This window comes from Ovis canadensis, chromosome 18, assembly GCF_042477335.2.
Source record: "Ovis canadensis isolate MfBH-ARS-UI-01 breed Bighorn chromosome 18, ARS-UI_OviCan_v2, whole genome shotgun sequence".
Taxonomy (NCBI): domain Eukaryota; kingdom Metazoa; phylum Chordata; class Mammalia; order Artiodactyla; family Bovidae; genus Ovis; species Ovis canadensis.
In genome coordinates, this window is record NC_091262.1 from 82566053 (window position 1) to 82585208 (window position 19156).

The 19156-nt window shown below is 60.5% G+C and overlaps 1 protein-coding gene and 1 non-coding gene across 2 annotated transcripts; both read right to left on the minus strand.

Moving 5' to 3' along the window:
* Positions 1 to 820: 820 nt before the first annotated feature.
* TMEM179 (transmembrane protein 179) lies at positions 821 to 10951 on the minus strand. The gene is made up of 4 exons (XM_069558772.1): positions 10524 to 10951; positions 4406 to 4543; positions 2749 to 2827; positions 821 to 1369 (listed from the first exon to the last, which is right to left on the minus strand). Exons 1-4 carry the CDS (start codon positions 10826 to 10828, stop codon positions 1190 to 1192), a joined length of 702 nt encoding a protein of 233 aa, XP_069414873.1. The 5' UTR covers positions 10829 to 10951; the 3' UTR covers positions 821 to 1189.
* Positions 10952 to 12538: 1587 nt separating this feature from the next.
* On the minus strand, positions 12539 to 12610 carry TRNAC-GCA (transfer RNA cysteine (anticodon GCA)). The gene has a single exon. It is a non-coding gene; the product is annotated as a tRNA-Cys (tRNA).
* Positions 12611 to 19156: the final 6546 nt, after the last annotated feature.

The following is a 19156-nucleotide window of genomic DNA, read 5'->3' on the forward strand; positions in this document are numbered from 1 at the left end:
GGGGGCCCCTAGACCCAGGCCCAGATCCGCGGCCTCTGGATGCCCCAGGCCCCTCCTTTCAGGGAGATGGAGGCACAGCAAACCAGCATGCAGGCCAGACCTGCCTCCTGAGCCGGGAGCCCTGAGCGGCGTCCACAGCCAGGCAGCCCCAGGCCCCCGCCAGCTCCTCCGCCTGCCGCCACGGGGGCGGGATGCACCCTCGGGGCCCCCTGAGATGGGAAAGCGGCCCCTCCTCTGGGGCACAGGGGGCCCTGGGGATGGGGGTGCAGACAGCTGCCTGCTCTGGTCTCCACCCACACACGCACGCTTGCACACACACTTGTGCACAGGCACGCTCATGTGTACACGCAACATGCTCACACACGCTCACACCTCGCCATGCAGGCTCACGTGCACTCATGCACGCTCGCACACACTGGCCACGGGCACTCACAGCGCACACACGTCCACACCCTCGCACGCCTCACATGCACGCACACACCCTCGGTGGCACCTGGCCCCTCTCCCCTGCAAGACGTCACTCCCACATCCAGAGCCCAGGTCTCCAGCCCACAAGCACAGGCCCAGCCCATAGGGGGGCCCCTGGGGCCTCCCCAGGCCAGGCCCCCAGGAAGCCCGCACCACCGCTGCGGCCTGACCCCAGGCCGACCCACCACTCTGTGCTTTCCCAGGGGCTCTGGAGCCAGAGTCGGGGGCTCTTAGCCCTGGGGGCCGCCTGGGCGAGGGGCTCCTTCCCGCACGCGGCGCTTGGCCCGCAGGTGGCGGGCTCCTCACCCCCCGCGCGGTTCAGGAGCAGGTGGCGAGAGTGACGTGTGGCCGTCTTGGGCTGCTGGGGTCACACCGAGGCCACAGGTTGCTGCCATGGGACCTGGCAGGAGGTCACACAGATGGCGTCCAGCCGAGGCCCACAGGGAGGCGTGGCCACAGCAAGCCCACTGGCCGGGGGCCTCCGCAAGGCTTACCCCCGGGATGGGTGGAGGCCCCTGCATGGAGCCTGGGGGCTGAGGGCGGCCCCACCCCCGCTGGCTGCCAGGCCGGTCCGCGGTGGGAACCAGGCGCCCAGTGAGGGGGTCGCTCAGCACTGCACACAGAGCCGAGGGGAGGCATGCAAGGCGTGGGGGCTGGGCAGAGCCAGGGCCGCGGCCCAGGGCAGCACGTGCCCCCCAGCCCAGGTGGGGGCCGGCCGGGCCTAGATGACGGCGCTCTTCTCATCCTGGAAGGCGGCGCGGGGGGCGGGCCGGGCCAGCAGCAGCTCCTTCTCGTGGACCAGGTTGTCCAGCAGGTCCTCCTGGCGGTAGTTGTGGTAGACTTTCAGGAAGGCCAAGACGGTGATGGCCAGCCAGGCCAGCCACGAGGCCCAGAGGCCGAACTGCAGGGGCGGAGAGCACGTCAGGGGGCCGGCCAGGTCCAAGGGACACTGCCGGGGGCACCTGCCCACCCCCCAGGGCCAGACAGGATGGGGGCATCACCCCCAGTGTCTGGTAGCCCTCAGCCCCAAGCCGCGCCCCTGCCTCGGGAACACTGCCCATCCTCGTGTCCAGGTGGGGCCCCCGGGGTAGGGGGCGGGTACTGGGCCCATTCGGCTCCAAGCAGAGCTCGTTTCTTCTGTAAGGGAGCCTCTTCCAATCACTGGAACAAATTGACCTTTATCTGCTGTTTCCAAACAGTTGGAGGGGAAACAATTTAATCAGAACCAGGCTCAAGGCGCAATTAAACTGGCTCCGTGGAAGGTGTTTGTCATCGCTCAGCCTGCACCTCCCTTATCTAACCAGCACAAACTCGGGCGGGAGCGTTTCCCACTAAATTTACGTGAAGGTGTCTCTGGCAGGCTCGGCTCATCTCAGCTGGACCCACTGACGTCCAGCCCCCCAACCTCCACCCCAGAGGGCTCCTCACTTGGAAAAGACCCTCAGGCCGGCCACTGGCCAATGCAGGGCCAGAAGTGGACCCGGAGGCTGGCGGGACCTGCCCGGAGCCGAAAGAACCCACCTGCCCAGGCATCCCGCCACCCCCGCCATCAGAGTCATCATCAGGGTCAGGCGCAGATGTTGAGGGACAGGCCCTCTCTGACCACACGTCCCGACACGCTTGTGTCCAGCAGACGGGGTCCCTAGACTGACCCATGGTCTCCTGGAGGGCAGGGGACGAAGCTGATCCAGGGGCAGGACTGGCAGAGCTGAGTTCCCCAGACAGTGGCTAGGGGCTCCTCCAAATGGGAAAGCCAGATTCCCTCTAGGAACCCCCTCCCTCCCAGCTGGGGCTTCACTGTGGGTCCTCAAGCATCTATCTGAGGGCCCACGTGGAGCCAGAACCAGGATCCAGACTCCGGGCCCCAGCCTGCAGGCTCAGATGAGCAGCACAGAGCCACCTCTCACCCCCCAGGCCTCCCGCTTCTGCCCTCAGTTCAGGCTGTTCCCTCCTCCGGGGATGCTCCACGCCTCACTCCTCCCTACCCACACAAAATCCTCTGCCTCCAAGATCCAGCCCTCCTGCAGGAAGCCTTCCTGACTGCTCCCCCAGCGCTGTGCTCACTGTCTCCTCTACCATGACACCATCCTTAACCAAGAGTCTGTTTCCTCCTGGATGGGGCGGGGCTGTGCGCTCAGCGAATGCTCAGCAGAGAGTGGTCCCCTCCCTGGTACCCCAGCAGCCCCGCCCACCCGGGCAGCCCCGCCCACCCGGACAGCCCGGCCTACCCAAGAAGCCCCGCCCCTGAGCAGCCCCGCCCACCCGGGCAGCCCTGCATACCTGGGCAATCGCAAACTGGTCATAGAAGGCAGAGTTGTCCACGTTCAGCTCCAAGTCGATGCCCTGGAGCTCTTCACAGCTAAAACGGCAAGACGCGGGAGTGGACGGTGACCGCTGGGAGGGCCCAGCAGGCGGGCAGCAGAGCATCATCCCCAGATGGCGAGGCGCTGTCCCCGAGGCGGGGCAGACAGGGAGCTGCCGGGCCCCATCGGTGGAGCAGGGACCCTGTAGATCTGACCCCATCTGACCCTGAACCGTGGGGGATGCCAGCCCTGGCCATCACTCCCCTGAAGCCCCCGGCCCTGCCCCCCGTGGCCCCACGGCACTGCAGGACCAGGGGCTGCAGAAGGTGCGGGCTGCAGCTTCTGGCCCCTCAGTCCCCAGACTGAGCTGCACAGCAGCCCTGCTTGAGTTTAACGGGCATCCGAGGGCACCCCTTTAACCGCCTGGGGCTGGCAGCACAGGCCAGCAAACCCAGAGGCAACCCACAGGACATGACGCAGAGCCCTAGTGACCTCCACAAGCTCCTTGCATGTGGACAGGCTGGGCCGCGCTGGGCCTCCGAAGCCTGGAGTGGATGGGGCCTGGGCTCAGGGACCTGTAGCCTCTCCAACGTCAGGACACAGGAGTGGGAGCCTGGTGCCCAGAGAGAGGGAGGCCCAGAGGCCCAGGCTCACCCTGGAAGGAGCTGGGGGGATGAGGCTGAGGGCTGGAAATGGAGTTCTTGAGGGTAAAGAAACACTGGGTACCTTTCCAGAGGAGCCCAAGGCCATACCCAGGGGCCCGTCCCCACTCTGAGGACTCGGGAAAGGGGGCAGGGGGTGGTAAGTGGCTGGGGGCTCGGCAGGGAGAGCCCACACAGCTCAGCATGGGTAAGACCCCCACACACAGAGGGGCTGCCCTGCTGTGGACCCTGAGGGAGTCACCCACCCTGGGTGCTCAAACCTTCCTCTGTTGTGCGCCCAAGGCTTCTGCAGAGGCACCAGGACCCCAGGGCGAAGGGGCAGGGTGGCAGGCAGGGGCCCCACCCCTGCCTCTCACTTCAGCTCTGTCGTTGGTTTACACGTTCAAGTTCCAGATCAGACTTTTCTTAGAGAAAGAATCTGGAGCCTCTGGAAGAGGTGACCCAAGGGTCCCCGCCTTTCCAGAGCCCTGTCCTGGGGCACTGGATACTGCCCTGAGGGCTGGGCAGTGGGCAGCCCTAGGCCAGGGTCCAGCAGTCACCATGCTCCACTTGGGGCTGCCCCAAGCCAGAGACAGCCCCTCACTCAGGACCCAGAGCATCCTTCCTGGCCCGAGGCCTCTGTTCCCAACCCCCTCTGACCAGAAACTCCCAGTCCTGCCCCTCTCACCCCGCTCACCCCATCTTCATCTTCCTCCTAGGACCTGGAGCCCAGCCCATGGGGTCCCGTCATCCGACCACATGCTGGCGATGATGGGGAAGCTGGGACCTCTGACGTCCGGGACCTCCACCCCCACCCCCAGCCCATCCCCAGGGTCCTTGGGGGGCCTGCCCCGGTGTGAAGCTGCTGCAGGCTCCCTGAACTGGGAAGGGGGTGCGGACCAGCGGAGGGTCCCCACGGGAGAACCATGGGCGGCAGGGAGGGTCCGTGCAGGAGGAGGTTGGTGGGGAGTCGCAGCGGGGCCCGGAGCGCACCTGCGGGACACGGCGCCCTTCTCGGTGATGGCGTCACACCACATGGTGAAGCCCACGCTCACGATGGTGCTGGCGATGAAGACCAGGAAGACCACGAAGGCGCTGACCAGCAGGCTCAGGAAGGCGTGGAGGAAGGAGCTGCAGCGAGCGCGGGAGGCCGTCACCGAGCCCGCCTGGGCCCCCAGCACCCCTGCAGCGCCAGGCGGCGGTGGGGGGCAACCCCGGCCCTCAGGTTCCCAGCGGGGCCCTGGGCCCCAGGGGACCAGGTGGGGCCAAGCAGGGTCCCTGCCCTTCCCAGAGCGTCCCTCATCCCACAGCCCCGCTGCCCAGCCCGTCCTCCCAAAGCCCCGGAGTGGGGCCCATCTTATGGCAGAGACAGGGCCTCTGTTTAAAGGCAGGTCCACCCGGTTCCAAAACCTCGAGGCCAGCAGCCACGCTGGCAGGCCAGACCGCCTTTCCTGGCGGCTCAGCCTCACGGGCACCACCAAGGCCGTCCTGGCGGCTCACCCTCACGGGCACCACCAAGGCCGTCCTGGCGGCTCACCCTCACGGGCACCACCAAGGCCGTCCTGGCGGCTCAGCCTCACGGGCACCACCAAGGCCGTTTACCCGCACGGCCATCAGTGCGGCTGAGCAGCACCCGCACTGGGGGCCGCGTGACCCTGCTCTGACTTCCCCACTGGAACCTAAAAGGCCAAGGAGTGACCAGGGCGGGCGCCTGGGGGCCCTGGGGGCCGGGCCGAGAGGGCAGAGCTCACTCAGGGCAGGGCTACACCACCCGGGGGGCCAGGGCCTCTCCAGGGTGCACATGGGCAGGTCCCCACTGGGATGCTCTCAGACGGTGCCAGCATTTGCCCTCCCATGGGGCAAGCGAGGGGCCATGGTGGGAATACCCACCCTCTGGACTCTCCTAGCCACCCAGGAGCATCCTGTCTTCTCCAAACCACCCCCGGGAGACCCAGAGTCCTGCAGGAGAGCAGGTGGCCCAGCTGAGGCTGCAGGGGGCGGAGGGACAGGGCTGTCCCGCCGAGAAGGGCCAGGGGGCAGAGGGAACTCCCCCAGGTGGGACTGCAGCCCGGGCCCACCTCCCACCTGCTGCAAATTTCACGTGAACATCAGTGCTTTCAGGACATCAAATCTGAGCGGAATGATTGGCCAAATACGGCTTCACAGAGAACATTCATCAAACAAGGTATCGGCTGGGACCTCAGCCAAGAAAACATCAAAGTTACTGTCCCTGAGCATGGTGACTGTAGGCTGAGGCCAAGGGGCGATGGACACGATCCATCCATCATCCACCCCCCACAATCTGTACTGAATCCTACAAGCCCAGGCGGGCTCCTCACCCTCTGTGTGGACAGACACCTTCAGGGAAACCCTGGACAGCAGGCCTGAGACACAGCCGGCCCGTCAGAAAGCTGCCCCTTCCCACCTCTGAGGGTGACTTACAACAGTCTCTGAGAGACAGAAGCCCCAGACACTCCAGCCGCATCCCTATTAAAGGGACACAGTTTAGGGGTCTCCATCCCACAAGACGGGCTTCCCTTATGTCTCAGCTGGTAAAGAATCCGCCTGCAATGCTGGAGACCTGGGTTCAGTCCCTGGGTTGGGAAGATGCCCTGGAGAAGGGAATGGCTACCTGCTCCAGTATCCTGGCCTGGAGAATCCCATGGACTGTGGAGTCCACGGGGTCACAAAGAGTCAGACAGGACTGAGCGACTTTTTCATTTCCATCCCACGAGACAGGGAAGGGTCCGTGCTGGGGTCCCGCCGGCCGACAGCCGCCTCCGACTCTTCCCTCACTTTCTGCCAATTTCCTCGGCATCTGTCCCAGGCTTTACAGGCTTTTGAAGAATTGGGCGTGTGAGAGCCTCACCCAGCCCCCCAGAGTTCACAGTACAGGAATGGGAGCCTGGCACTCACAGGGTTAACTCCGCCTTCCTCCTGCCACCTCCCAGGGTGCCCTGCCCGGATGTGCCGTCTCCATGGTGACAGCTATCCTGGTAAGCCCTGGGAGCGATGCGCAGGCTGAGGGACACGTGTGGGCAGGCAGATGGGTTGTGTTAACCCAGCACTCCCCAGCCATCAATCACAAACCACGGCCACCTGGACACACAAGGCTGCCCCAGGCCCCCGGGCCTGAGACTCACCCTCAGCTCAGCCAGGGCCCTGACCCAGCAATGCCCCAGGAAGACACAGGCACCACGAATCCACGGACCCTCCCTCCAGGCAGCAAGCAGGGTGACTCCCCCTGTACAAAAGCGGCCTCCACCCATGACTCTTCACACCCCCCGGGCACAAGTCAGGGGCGCCCGCTTTGCAGACACGCTCTGCATGAGGAGGGAGCTGGCACCACGGACACTGTGTCAAGACCACGAGCATGAGACCCAACCATGAGCCCCTCACACAGAGCAAAGGGTGGGATTCCACCCTCAGTCTTGGTGGGCCTCCCTGGTGTCTCTGAAGTTGGTCTCTTAAGAGATTAAGGTGCACGCTGAACCCTGAGCAGCTAGGCCCCTCCTAAAAACCCGAGTCTGACCAGAGCAGTGGGTCCTCCATGGGCTGGACTGCAGGGGCCACCAACGCCCCTGAGGGCCTTGTCCATCACACGGCTCCCTCTACCGCCCCTCCCAGCCTCCTGGCTCTCCCTGACCCACCCCAGACCTGCTCCCCTGGTCTGTACAGCTTGACCAACTGTGCCAGAACTGGCTGCCCACAGCTGAACATTCTGCCCACGGCAGGTCCAGACACAGCAATCCCAGAGGGCTGACTCCTTGACCAGACGGTGAATCTGCAAAGGCGTCTGGGCCCATGAGTGGCCGTGAAGCAGCAGACGCCAAGAGGCGGCAATCTTTCTGTCATCCACTCAACAATCACTAATTTGGTGCCTTCTGGGCACCATGCCCGACGCTCAGCCCTGAGCACACAGAGGTGAACAGGTGTGTGCCCACCATGGGCACAGCCAGCCCAGGGTCCCCTCAGATGGACAGCCGTGACCTCCACGAGAGCTTTGACCAGGGCCTGCAATCAGAGCTAACACGGAAGAATGGCACTCGAGACAGACGGCATCACAGCTGACCGACTGCCAACCGAGTTCTGTGACGGACAGCGTGGGGCGGGTGGACACAGGTGGGCCACCACACGGCCGTGATCCTGATGGCCGAGAAGGGCGTTCCGCAACAGATGTGCCTGGAGAAGAGAAGCCTGGCTCAGCCCTGGCCGCCAGGGTCGAGCCCACTGGTGGTAGCACAGGTGAGCCCCTGGAACTGATGCAAAGCGACAGAGGACCCAAGATGTTCCTCCAACCAGGACAACTCAGAGGAGCGCAGGCTCCCTCTCTCCTCAGAGGACAGGCGCAAGGAAGGAGCGTGGGGAGGCACGCACACCACAAAGCCTCAGTTTTCTGTCTTTAAAACAGGGATGGTAAAAAATCTAAAAAAGCAAAAGAAGGGGTTATATGCATATGAATGATTCAGTTCCCTGGTGGCTCAGACGGTAAAGAATCTGCCTGCAATTTAGGAGACCCAGATTCAATCCCTGGGTGGGGAAGATCCCCTGGAGGAGGAAATGGCTACCCCTTCCAGTATTCTTGCCTGGAGAATTCCATGGGCAGAGAAGCCTAGCGGGCTACAGTCCATGGGGTCCCAAAGAGTCGGACACGACCAAGCAACTTTCACACATGTATACCTGATTCACGTTGCTGTATAGCAGAAACTAACACATCATTATAAAGAAACTGTACTCCCAGAAAAATTAATTTTGAAAAATATGAGGATGCTCATTGTTTCACAGAGCTGATGGACACCTTCTATGAGACAATGAAGGGTGGAAGCTGACCCCAGTTCCTGTCCAGCTTGTGTGAAGTGGGCAGCATGCCTGACCAGGACTCCTTTCTTGCAGGCTCTGGGCTCTCTGCACCCTGCCTGCTCCCAGCCTCTGGTGTGTGTGTGTGTGTGTGTGTGTGTGTGTGTGTGTGTGTTTAGTTGCTCAGTCATTTTCTGACTCTTTTGCAACCCTACGGACTGTAGCCCACCAGGCTCCTCTGTCCATGGAATTCTCCAGGCAAGAATACTGGAGTGGATTGCTGTTCCCTTCTCCACCAGCCTCTGGTGGTCTCTCTGAAATCTCACATCACTCAGAGCCACAGGGGCTGAGCCCCACCTAGAGAGCCACTTACATGTCCTCACCGGGTAGACGCTGAACACTCTGAGGCCACTTATCTTGTAGAAATGAGCAGGAACCATGGGTGTGAACTGATGGTCAAGCCATGGCCCCCACCTGGCTAGTGCCCTCTGCCCTCAGCTGCACAGACTGAAGGGACCTCCGCCTGCACCACCTGCTGGCCACCCGTCCTCTTCCTCAGACCCCGTCTCATAATCAGAGCTGCTCCTCCAGCCTCGACCTGGGCCAGAGGCACTGACCGGCTGGCACCACGCTTGGCAATGTGGGTGCAGGTGAAGCCTCACACATCTCCTCAGGACACAGTCATCGTGAAGGCTGAGGGCGGAGTGAGCAGGGCAGGTGCCCTCTAGGACTGGCCTGGGCTCACCCCACAGAGCCCCCAGCCCACAGCACGCAGAGAGACCCCCGGCTGACACGTGGCTTCTGCAGACCCCGGAGCCTGAGTGCACTGGGTTGAACCGCATCCTCTGCAGCACCGACCCGCATCAGCACCGCAGTAACCGAATGAGACCTCGCTGGGGAGTAGGGTCTTTGTGGGCGTCACCAAGTTCAAGATCTCCGGATGAGGTCATCCTGGCCTTGCAGTGGGCCCTAGGTCCAGTGACTAGGGTCCTTCTAAGAAGAAGGAAAGAGACAGAGAGGAGGCCCCATGCAGAGGGGGACAGAGACTGGAGTCACGGAGGCCCAAGCCAAGGGACATCAGGGTGGCAGGCGGCCACTGGGCACCAGGAAGAGGCCTGGAAAGGGTTCTCTTCCCAGATGGAACCAACTCTGCCGACTCCTTAATTTTGGGCTTTTGGCCTCCGGGACTGTGAGAGAATACACCGTTTTAAGCCCCCAGTTTGTGGTGCTTTGTTACGGCAGCCCCAGGAGCTCATGCACATGGGTTGCTGGGATTTCACACCCTCCCGGGTTGGGATCCCCTAGCCTCAGCTGGCCCTTTGCCTTTCAGCTTGCAGCCTCCTGTTATCTCTCCGCCCCTCTCTCCACCCCAAAGCCCAAACTGAGAGAGCTCAGGGGCCTCTACTCATCTCCTACTTCCCCCCCCCAAAGAAGTGAAAAGCCACCCAGAACCGCCAGAAGATGATGGGTGGGGTGATGGGGCAGAGTTGGGAGAAGGCCTAGCTTCCACGTGGATGTGAGGGCTGACAGCAGGCAGGACTGGCCTCCTGTGCCGGAGCGCTGGCCACTCCAGGGTGTGGCGATCCACAGCCTGGGCGTGCGGGGCTGGGGGGGGGGGGGGCACAGTGAGTCCCACAAGGGTAGAGGCCCGGGGAGTGTTACTGACTGAGGACCCCCACCCCAGGGAGCCACATCCCCCTCTCTCACAGAATAGAGCCAAGACAGGGAAAGGTGAAGAGGAAGACAGAGGCCAGGAGCGAGCGGGGGCCTCACTCGCCAGCCACTCCCTCTCCCACATCCCCCAGCCAAGGTGTGAGTGCTGGCGGTTGGCCTCGAGGACTTCCCTCCAGCTTCCCTCTGCCAGGAGGATGGGGACGCGGGGAGGGTCCCCGGTTAGTCTGGTGGGCCTTCTGCCTGCCCGGTTCTTCCCCAACCACCCAACTCGACGGGGAGCTGTCCGCGGTGCTGACGGGTGTGGGCCCCGCAGAGCCAGCGAAGGAGGCCCAAGCCCGCTCAGAGATGACGATGCAACATTTGCGCCCCCGGGGACATGGATGGTGACGCGCACTTGTCCAGTGAAGTACTGGCCTCGTGCAGAGACGGCCGTGGCCCCTGGGTTCTGCGTGGAGACAAAGGGCAGTTTCCCTGGAAGTGATGAGCCATGACACATTTTAAGGCCTCTGGAACCGTGGGGAGATGGAGGGGCTCGCGCTCCTCCTTGGGGAGCTGTGGGCACAGAAGGGGCGCCGTGCCGGGGGTGAGGGTTGCGTCTGTCGGTGAAGGGCAGCCGTGAGACACCCCCTCCCCCACTTACCCCTCGTGTCCCTTGCAGAGGAAGAAGAGCGTGCGCCAGGCGTGAGCGGCGGCGAGCAGCAGAGAAAGCAGGCTGGCGAGCAGGCTGAAGCGGCAGGCGGCCGGCGGCCCCCACTCCTGCACGGTGAAGCGCTCGCGTTCCTGCACCGTCAGGTTGGCGCTCAGCCACATGCCCTCGGTGAAGAGCAGGCAGCGGCCGCGGAAGTCGTGGCCGTTCTCAGACAGCGGCACCACCACCACGAAGCTGAACAGAAAGGCCAGGAAGTAGCAGACGCACTGCGCAAAGAGGAAATTGTTGAGCGCCATGGCGAGGCCTGGCGGGCCGAGGAAGCGGCCGGAGGACGCGGCGAGGCCGGCTGGGGACGCGGGGCGAGGGGCGCCGGCCGGGAGCCGGGGCCGCCTGAGTCTCCCGGCGCCGCGCGCAGGCCCGGCCGGAGCCGCGCGCGAGGCTGCGCAGTGGCTGCGCCGGCGGGTCCTGCGCGCCCCGCCCGGGACGCGTGCGCAGCGGCCGAGCGCGGGCCGCGCCTGTGGCCAGCACCGCGGACAGCTGCCGGCGAGAAGGCCGCAAAGCCGGACAGCGGGCGTGGGGCGTGAGAGGCCACGCCGGGGAACCGGGGAACCGGGGAACCGGGGAACCGGGCACCGACGCGGAAGCAGAACGAAAATCAGGAAGCAGGAGGACCGCTATGTCGGCTTACGGAGACCCGACTCTGGGGCCAGGAGCTACGTGTGTGGGCTTCACATGGAACGGTTCCCTGGTCCCCAGCACCCGCATCAGCGTTAAGGGGCGAAGGCCGGGAGAGAGGCGCTCAAGGGACGAGTCCCAGATGCCCACAGGGAGGGTGGGAGTGAGGTTTGCGGTCCAGGCTGGAATGACTCTTTTTCGGGACTCTGGGCTTGCACCAAGTGTAGGGGACTTGAGACAGACAGGGGAGGAGCTGGAGTCTTGAAAACGACACAGAGGTCATCCACGGAGCCGGGAGCCGGGAGCCGGGAGCCGGGAGCGGGTCTGTGAGCTCCTTTGCTTCTCCGCCAGGCCGCCTCGGAACCGCCATCTCTCACACGGCCTGACAAGCAGAGCTCTGCGCTGGTGCTGGTGAGATAAACAATGGATGCCCCCAGCACCTCATTAAGACAGCCTTTGCTGAGACGGAATCTGCCGGTGCATTAATTAACAGAATTAACGCCTTTTCTAGTTCCTTTTGAGACCAAGGCACGTTTAGTCCAATTCCCAGAGCAGAGAAAGCCGCCTCCTAAAAGAAACTGCCAAGTGGTTTAAAATTACATCAGCGTTTTTGTTGCAAGCATGAAAAAATCTTTGTTTTATTGCCAAAGAAATATATGCTCATTTTAGAAGTCGAGCCACATAGAAACGTAGAAAATAAGAAGACAGTGTCTCCTTCTTGTCCCTCCCCACCCCCACCCTGCCACACTACCGGGATGACCACTTCTCACAGTCTGGCTTCTACTTTTCTGGGCATTCTGCTAAGCACACAAGCACACCTGCCCACAGTTTGCACATATGCTTTATACTATACACACCATTCTGCAGGTTGATTCTTTAATTCAGCAATATGTCACGGACATTATTCCCTGCCCACATATAGAGCTTTACCTCATTCTTCTTAATAACTGTGTAACAGTCGGTAATTACGATGATCCCACAGTTTGCATAACTGTTCCTCTTTGGGGAGCTGATTAATGCCTTTCCTTTTTGCTGTTTCAAATACTGTTGGGTGAGTTTCCTTGTACACATATGCTTGTGCGCTGTTACAAGTATCTTCTAGAAGAGGAATTGCTGGGTCTGCATGTTTTGAGGGTTGGCAGAAATGAGCAAACTGCTCTCTTAAAATGTCATACAAATTTACCTTTATGCCCATATTTCAGACACCCTCTCGCTCAGCCGTGTCCGACTCTTCACAACCCCATTGACTGTAGCCTACCAGGCTTCTCCATCCATGGGATTTTCCAGGCAAGAACACTGGAGTGGGCTGCCATTTCCTTCTCCAGGGGATCTTCCCGACCCAGGGCTTGAACCTGGGTCTCCTGAATTGCAGACAGACGCTCTACCGTCTGAGCCACCAGGGAAGTCCATTATACAGGGGATTGGCTAATTCAAGTGCATCAGGGGACTATCCTGGTGGTCCAGTGGATAAGAATCTGCCTGCCAATGCAGGGGACGTGCGTTCAATCCCTGGTCCAGGAAGATCCCTCATATCACAGAGCCACAAAGCCCCTGCGTCACAACTGCTGAGCCTGTGCTCTGGAGCCCCGGCTCCCCAACAAGAGAAGGCGCTGCAATGAGAAATCCTTGCACCAGAGCTGGAGCATGGGCCCCGCCCGCTGCCACCAGAGAAAAGCCCCACGCAGCAACAAAGACCCAGCACAGCCGACGTAAACGCGTAAATATCTCAAAATTCAAAAGGATAGAGACATTGCTGGAATAACATATCTATTTTTAAAAACACACGTGGAGGGGTCTTACACTTCAAAAGCCTGGCCAAAACAAAAGAGGCCACAGCGACTGAGAGGCGAGTGGCCCAACTGGAGAACTGCAGAAAAATTGGGAAGATCATTAAGTATCCACCATCTTTTAAAGTCTTTATCGACTTTGTTATAATAGTGCTTCTGTTTCATGCTTTGGCTTTTTGGCCAAGAGGCACGTGGGATCTGAGTTCCCCAACCAGGGACCGAACCTGCATCTCCTACACAGGAAGCCAGAGGCTCAACCCCTGGGCCACCGGGGCAGTCCGAGATCTGCCGCTGTGAAAGGTGCGAGACTCCAGCGTGTTCAGAGATGAGCCCCCTCTGCCCTCCAAAAGCCGTGGAATTCCCTCGTCATTAAAGCGATTTCAATCTATAGAAAGTGTGGAAAACCCCAAAATTCATGTTTTAAAAGTCAGTGTTACACTCATGCCAGAATCCCCTTAGAAAAGTGAAGAAAGTAACGAGGAAGTGCATGTACAGATACTGATGCAAAGAATTTCAAAGAAAATATTGGCATCTTGAATACAGTCCAATGCAATAAGAAACTAAGAAAACGTGATCAAGCAGAAGTTATTAAAAATGTAAGAGCAGGTTAGCTTTAGGTAATTTATCAATAATTTATTACATCAACAAGCGAAGGAGAAAATCGCTATTTTTTTATCCAGGGATACCCAAAGTCATTCATATAACTGAATACCCTTTCCTTTTTTTAAAGTCTGTGTAATAAGAAGAAAATTACCTGAATATGATTTTTTTTTAAAAATACCTTAAAACAACATCAAGGGACTTCTCTGGTGCTTTAGTAGTTAAGAATCCACCTTGCAATGCAGAGCGTGCGTGTTCGATCCCTGATCGGGGCACTAAGATCCCACATGTTGCAGAGCAACTGCCCAGGCACCACAACCAGGACCCAGCACAACCCAATCAATCAGTTAACTAATTTTTAGAAACAGTGTATATGAAAAAGCAAGATCAAAAATCTGCACCCATTCAAGTCAGAAAGAAGATGGGAAGTCGCACTCTCACGCCTATTACAATCTGTTGGGCAAGTCCACCCAATTAAACAAGTCAAAGAAAAGAGTGAGCTATATATCTGGAAAGAGATACAATTATATTTATTGGATAATATGACTATATGGGGCTTCCCAGGAGGCACTAGTGGTAAGGAACCCCCCTCCCTCCCAGTGCAGGAGCCGCAGGAGACCCGGGTTCAATCCCTGGATTAAGAAGATCCCTGGAAGGAGGGCATGGCCACCCACTGCAGTATTCTTGCATGGAGAATCCCACGGACAGACAAAAGCCTGGCAGGCTACAGTCCACGGGGTCGCAAAAGAGTCAGACACGACTGAAGCCACTTAGCGTCATGCACATATAACTGTATACCTACAACCCTCCAGATACTCTGCTAAGAAGTCACTAGAATTTACAAGAGAATTCTGTGAGACGAACGGACAGACAGGACACAAACATACGAAACTCAACAGCCACGATCCTCTAAGCCAGAAGCTTAGGTCTGCTTCCTGGGAAACAGACGCTGAAGCCTGAAATCCAGGCGCGACAGCACACGCGAAGGCGTGAGGCGGCAGAGCTGGGCAGACGGGCTGTCGGCCTGGGGCGCAGCTAGAGCGAGGCCTCAGCCAGGAGGCCCTGAGCGTCGGTGGACGTGTCCCACGCCGAGGCCCGGGGCCCACGCCGAGGGATGCGGCCACGTGGGCATGCACTGCCTCGGGCGAGGCAGCTTCGCGAGGCAGAGGGCAGTTTCCAGACAGAGTCCCCTGGGCTGTGGCCCCTGAGCAGGTCCTGAAGCGGGTGTGCACCCAAGACCACAGCATGCGCCTGGTCCCCACCTTGAGCAGCCCCGACCCACGCGCTGCGCAGCAACCCCAGGCTTCTCGAAAGCTCTACCTGCTGCGGAGTTTTCCTTCTCTCGTGGCCAGGCCCGGACTCACAGGCAGAGTGCGTTTGGCCCACACACCCTCCTCTCCTGTGGACATGACCTTGTGAGGCAGCCTGTGCGGGGCGGGCCTGGCCGCATGGTCGGCTGAGGCCCCAAGTCAGGCCCTCTGTCTCCACCAGGGCCAGCGGCTGGTCCGGAGCTATTGCATAAACGGTGATCAGTTCTCCTGTGTGGACAGCAGGCCCTTGTTCTAAATCCGAGTGTCTGCACTCTGACCCTACTGGGCCTATGAACTCCACGAAGCACCCATTTCCACATAAATACCTCTAACACGAGGCATGAGACCAGCCCGTTCGTGTGGCCCGAGCACAGGGCTGCCCACCTCCCAGCTCAGAATTTCTGGGGGCTCTCTCCTGCTCCGGGAGCAGCCAAAGCTGGCAGCCTCCCTTCCCCAGGACGCAGTAAATGAGTCAGAGCTGGGCCCCCACGTGTGAGCTTCAGGCCCAAAGAAGCCTGTGAGCCTAGTCCCTCCTCCTCCTCAGCGGCAGCAGGTGCTGGGCTGGGTGGTCTGCTCTGGCCTCGCAGATGGCTCCCCAGCATGCCGTGGACCATGGGACCCTGCACGCATGCCAGCGCAGCAGGCCCTGAGTCCTGTGTGGCTCCAGCACCTCCCCGAGGCCTCGCACACCTGCCCCGCCAGCTCCTTCCATCGGATGATCACAGTCACGGTGGACCTTGTGAGCGTGTGAAGTCTGTCCAGACGGTTCAAGCCCTTCGGCGATGCGACGGCAGAAGACAGGAGCTAACACAGCCCCGGGGCAAGACCGCGACGAGCGCCGCTGTTCCTCACACACAGGGCGAGCTGTCGCCGCGGGGTGGAAAGGAACGTGCTGGCCACACGGGTGGCTGGGTGCCCAGGGCCGCAGGCCCATCACTCTGCTCCGGCAGAGACGCACTTCCCGGCAGAGCTGTGGCTCAGATTTCTACGTGGTCGCGTTTGTGGAAGTCCACTGTCATCCTCCGTGGGCCTGGGGCTCAAGGAGCCGGGGGAGCCAGGGCTCCTGAGTGTTTGTCCCAGGAGGCTCCCGGGGAAGCAGACTCTGGGCGTCGGGGAAGGGCTTGGCAACCCACAGGGGGAAGGTCAGGACAGACCAGGATGGGCTCCCAGGGCGGCCTCCGCTGCCCCTGGGGCCCAGGCCTCCCCTAGCCACCAGTACTGACCAGTCAGAGGGAGCAGCGGTCCCGGACGGAGGTGACCCCTCGCCAGGCGCAAGGAGAGGGCAGTGCTCAGGGCAGCCGGTGGACCGAGCCCAGCTTCTGAAGCAGCTCCGCCAGGGAGCTCAGGCGCCGTGGGGCAGGCCTGCTGAGGTCAAGAACCCCGCCTCCTTGAAGCCAAGCCCTGGGTCTGATCCCCCACTGTTTCCGCCCTCATCATGGACTCTCACACTGGCCTTTGGCCGGACTGCAGGTGGCTCCGCTGCCCGGCAGCCTTCTCCCGCGACGGCAGGAGCTGTCTGATCCCGCAGCGCTGCCGTGACCCTGCCCCTGCCGCCAAGTGCCCAGCATGGGGCCCAGCAACCACGACACGCCCCACCCCGGTGTCACACCCCAGGCGCCGGGGCTGCAGGGTCCCAGCGTGACCTCACCACCAGCAGCGGCGCCGAGGCCGCCGTTCCGCCTCCATCCCGTGTCTGCAACTGACTCCTGGGACCTCACGGGTGGGAAACAGACACGGGCTTTGTGCTTTGTGGAGCGCGTGAGGGGCCTCCTGGGAAAACAGCCGTGAGTGAGCAGGAGCAGCAAGATGGGACCTGGAGAAGTCGCCCAGCGACTCAGAGGCCACGCGAGCCAGCTGACCCCATCGCAGCAGCCCCCCGAGAAGGGTCCCAGACTGCAGCTGGGGCTGGACCTTTCACCCCCAGACTGGCCGGTCACTGGACATGGACTCCACCCCAGGAGGCACTGGAGGAGCTGGCCCCCGTCTTCAGCTGCCCCCAAACTGGCCTACAGGGAGTCGGCTGGTGGGCACAGGCAGGTGACCTCGGTCCTGCGGGGACTCCGTGTGGCCCATCCCAGCCCCCCAGGAACCAGCCGACTCCTGGGAATGAAACACCGGCCGCAAAGTCCCCGAACACGAGGAGACTGGAAGGGGCACGTGGCCGAGATGAAGGGACATCCACGCCACGGAAGGACAGAAAATGAGGCTGGAGGCCCGGAGGGAAGCACCAAGCTTCTGGGTGAGCCATCCTCCCGCCACTGAAGGCCAGTCCTTCCCAGAGAAACCTGCAGGGGTGTTGCCACTCCAACCCAATTCCTAGTTTTTTACTTTAAAGTTCAGTTGTAAAGAATGGATTTTCCGTGATTGTCAGAACGTTCTGCAAAGTGTTAAGCATTGCCACGAAGCAGGTGCAGAGCCGCCCCGGGGACGGGCTGGAGGGGCAGACACGGCTCAAGTGCAGAGCCCTGCAGGGGAAAGAGAGGCCCGTCCGTCCAGTTGCGGGGGCCAGGGAGCAGGCGTGCTCACTGCACCGCAGTGTTGCCATAGCCGATCAGAGGTGGGGAGGAAAGCATGCTTAACCCGTACCTCATCCCAATACAAGAATAAACTCAGTATTTTTAAAGGACCAGGATGCAGTGCAAAACAAAAGACATCCAATAAGAAAAAAATGTAAGACTATTGGCATAATTCCAGGTCAGGGAGACACTTTCAGCCAAGAGGGGAGGTCCAGTAACAAAAGAAAGAGAGAACTATTCAACCATTGTACAAATGTTAAATCCTCTATGGCAAAGTGTAACACATCAGCAATTTTTTAAATACTACATTACTCTGTGTGTGTGTGTGTTAGTAGCCCCAGTCGTGTCCGACTCTGCAACCCCATGGACTGTAGCCCACCAGGCTCCTCTGTCCATGGGATTCTCTAGGCAAGACTACTGGAGTGGGTTGCCATTTCCTTCTCCAGGGGGTCTTTCCAATCCAGGGATCAAACCCGGGTCTCCCGCCTCGCAAGCAGATTCTTTACTGTCTGAGCTACAAGGAAGCCAATTACGTGAGTATATTACATATTGAATATAAAAATGTTACATTTGTGTGTTTAAAATATGTGAGTACTGAATCTAAAGACAAACACCGGGGCCTGTAACTCGCACAGCTGTCTCTCCATTTGCAACAGAAAACGCGCACAGCCCATGTAATCAGGAGGTTTAATTCCCAGCCTGTACAAAGAGCTCCCGCAGACTGAGATGAAGGATAAACGGAGGGTTCATGCGCGCGGAAACATAAGCCTGGATATGGAACGGTGCCTGCACACGCGGGCAGTGAGGAGGCGCAAACCAAGATGGAAATCACTCCAAACGCAAAAGGTCAGTAGTGGGCGGGGCGGGGGGGGCGGCGGGTGTGTCCAGGCCAGGGGGCGGGGCTCCGGCTGCAGAGGGAGGGCGGCTGGGTCTGGGGGTTGGGGGCACATCTGAGAAGCTCCCTCTGCTCCGTTCTCTCACACACACACCCCTCCCCAGATCTTCCTCTTGTAAGGACATATGTCCATGAATGTTTATCACAACGCTCTGTGCCTCCCAAACGCAGAAACAAGCAGAATGTTTACTAACAAGGGCCAGGCTGAATACACTCCCGTGCCTCCTCTCGATGGAAAAATGTACACACGAGACATAAGGAGCCAGGGCTCCGGGCTCCGGCTTGAAGGATGATCCATCACAGAGCGAAATCTGAAAAGCAAATTGCAAAGCAATGTGTGCAGTGTTGCGCTTTCTGCACAGGCAGTCTGGCTGTTTATCCGACACACACGTGAGACGGGTGCGTCCAGAGCAGGAGGCAGCAGGCCAGCCCGCAGCCTCGGGGGGGACGGAGCCTGCAGGCGGCCTGGGCCCACGTCCATCTGTCCCCTCTGGCCCACAGGTGCCCGGTGCTGCGGGGCTCTGGAGGAACACTGTGCGGCTTCAGTGCTGCGGGGCTCTGGAGGAACACTGTGCGGCTTCAGTGCTGCGGGGCTCTGGAGGAACACTGTGCGGCTCCCAGGCAGTCACCCTGGAGTCGGATGCGGAGGCTGCTCTCAGGCCTGCCAGTGGCCGGCAGCTCCCCCAGCGCCCTTGAGGCAAGACTGTCCGCAGAGCGGAGTGCAGAGGAGTGCCCGGCCTCCTCCCAGCCTCCTCCTGGCCTGTGGCCAACCGGCCGCAAACCTTGCCTCCCTGAACCTTTGCGTCTTCATCTGCAGGTTGGGCTAATATCTCCCCCCCCC

Excerpts from the sequence above, each read along its gene's own strand:
- TMEM179 (XM_069558772.1), bottom strand. The coding sequence starts at position 10,828 with ATGGCGCTCAACAATTTCCTCTTTGCGCAGTGCGTCTGCTACTTCCTG. Across the intron at positions 4,544-10,523 it reads CTCTGCAAGGGACACGAGGG|CTCCTTCCTCCACGCCTTCC; the intron begins GTAAGTGGGGGA and ends CGCTCGCTGCAG. Across the intron at positions 2,828-4,405 it reads AAGGGCGCCGTGTCCCGCAG|CTGTGAAGAGCTCCAGGGCA; the intron begins GTGCGCTCCGGG and ends TTGCCGTTTTAG.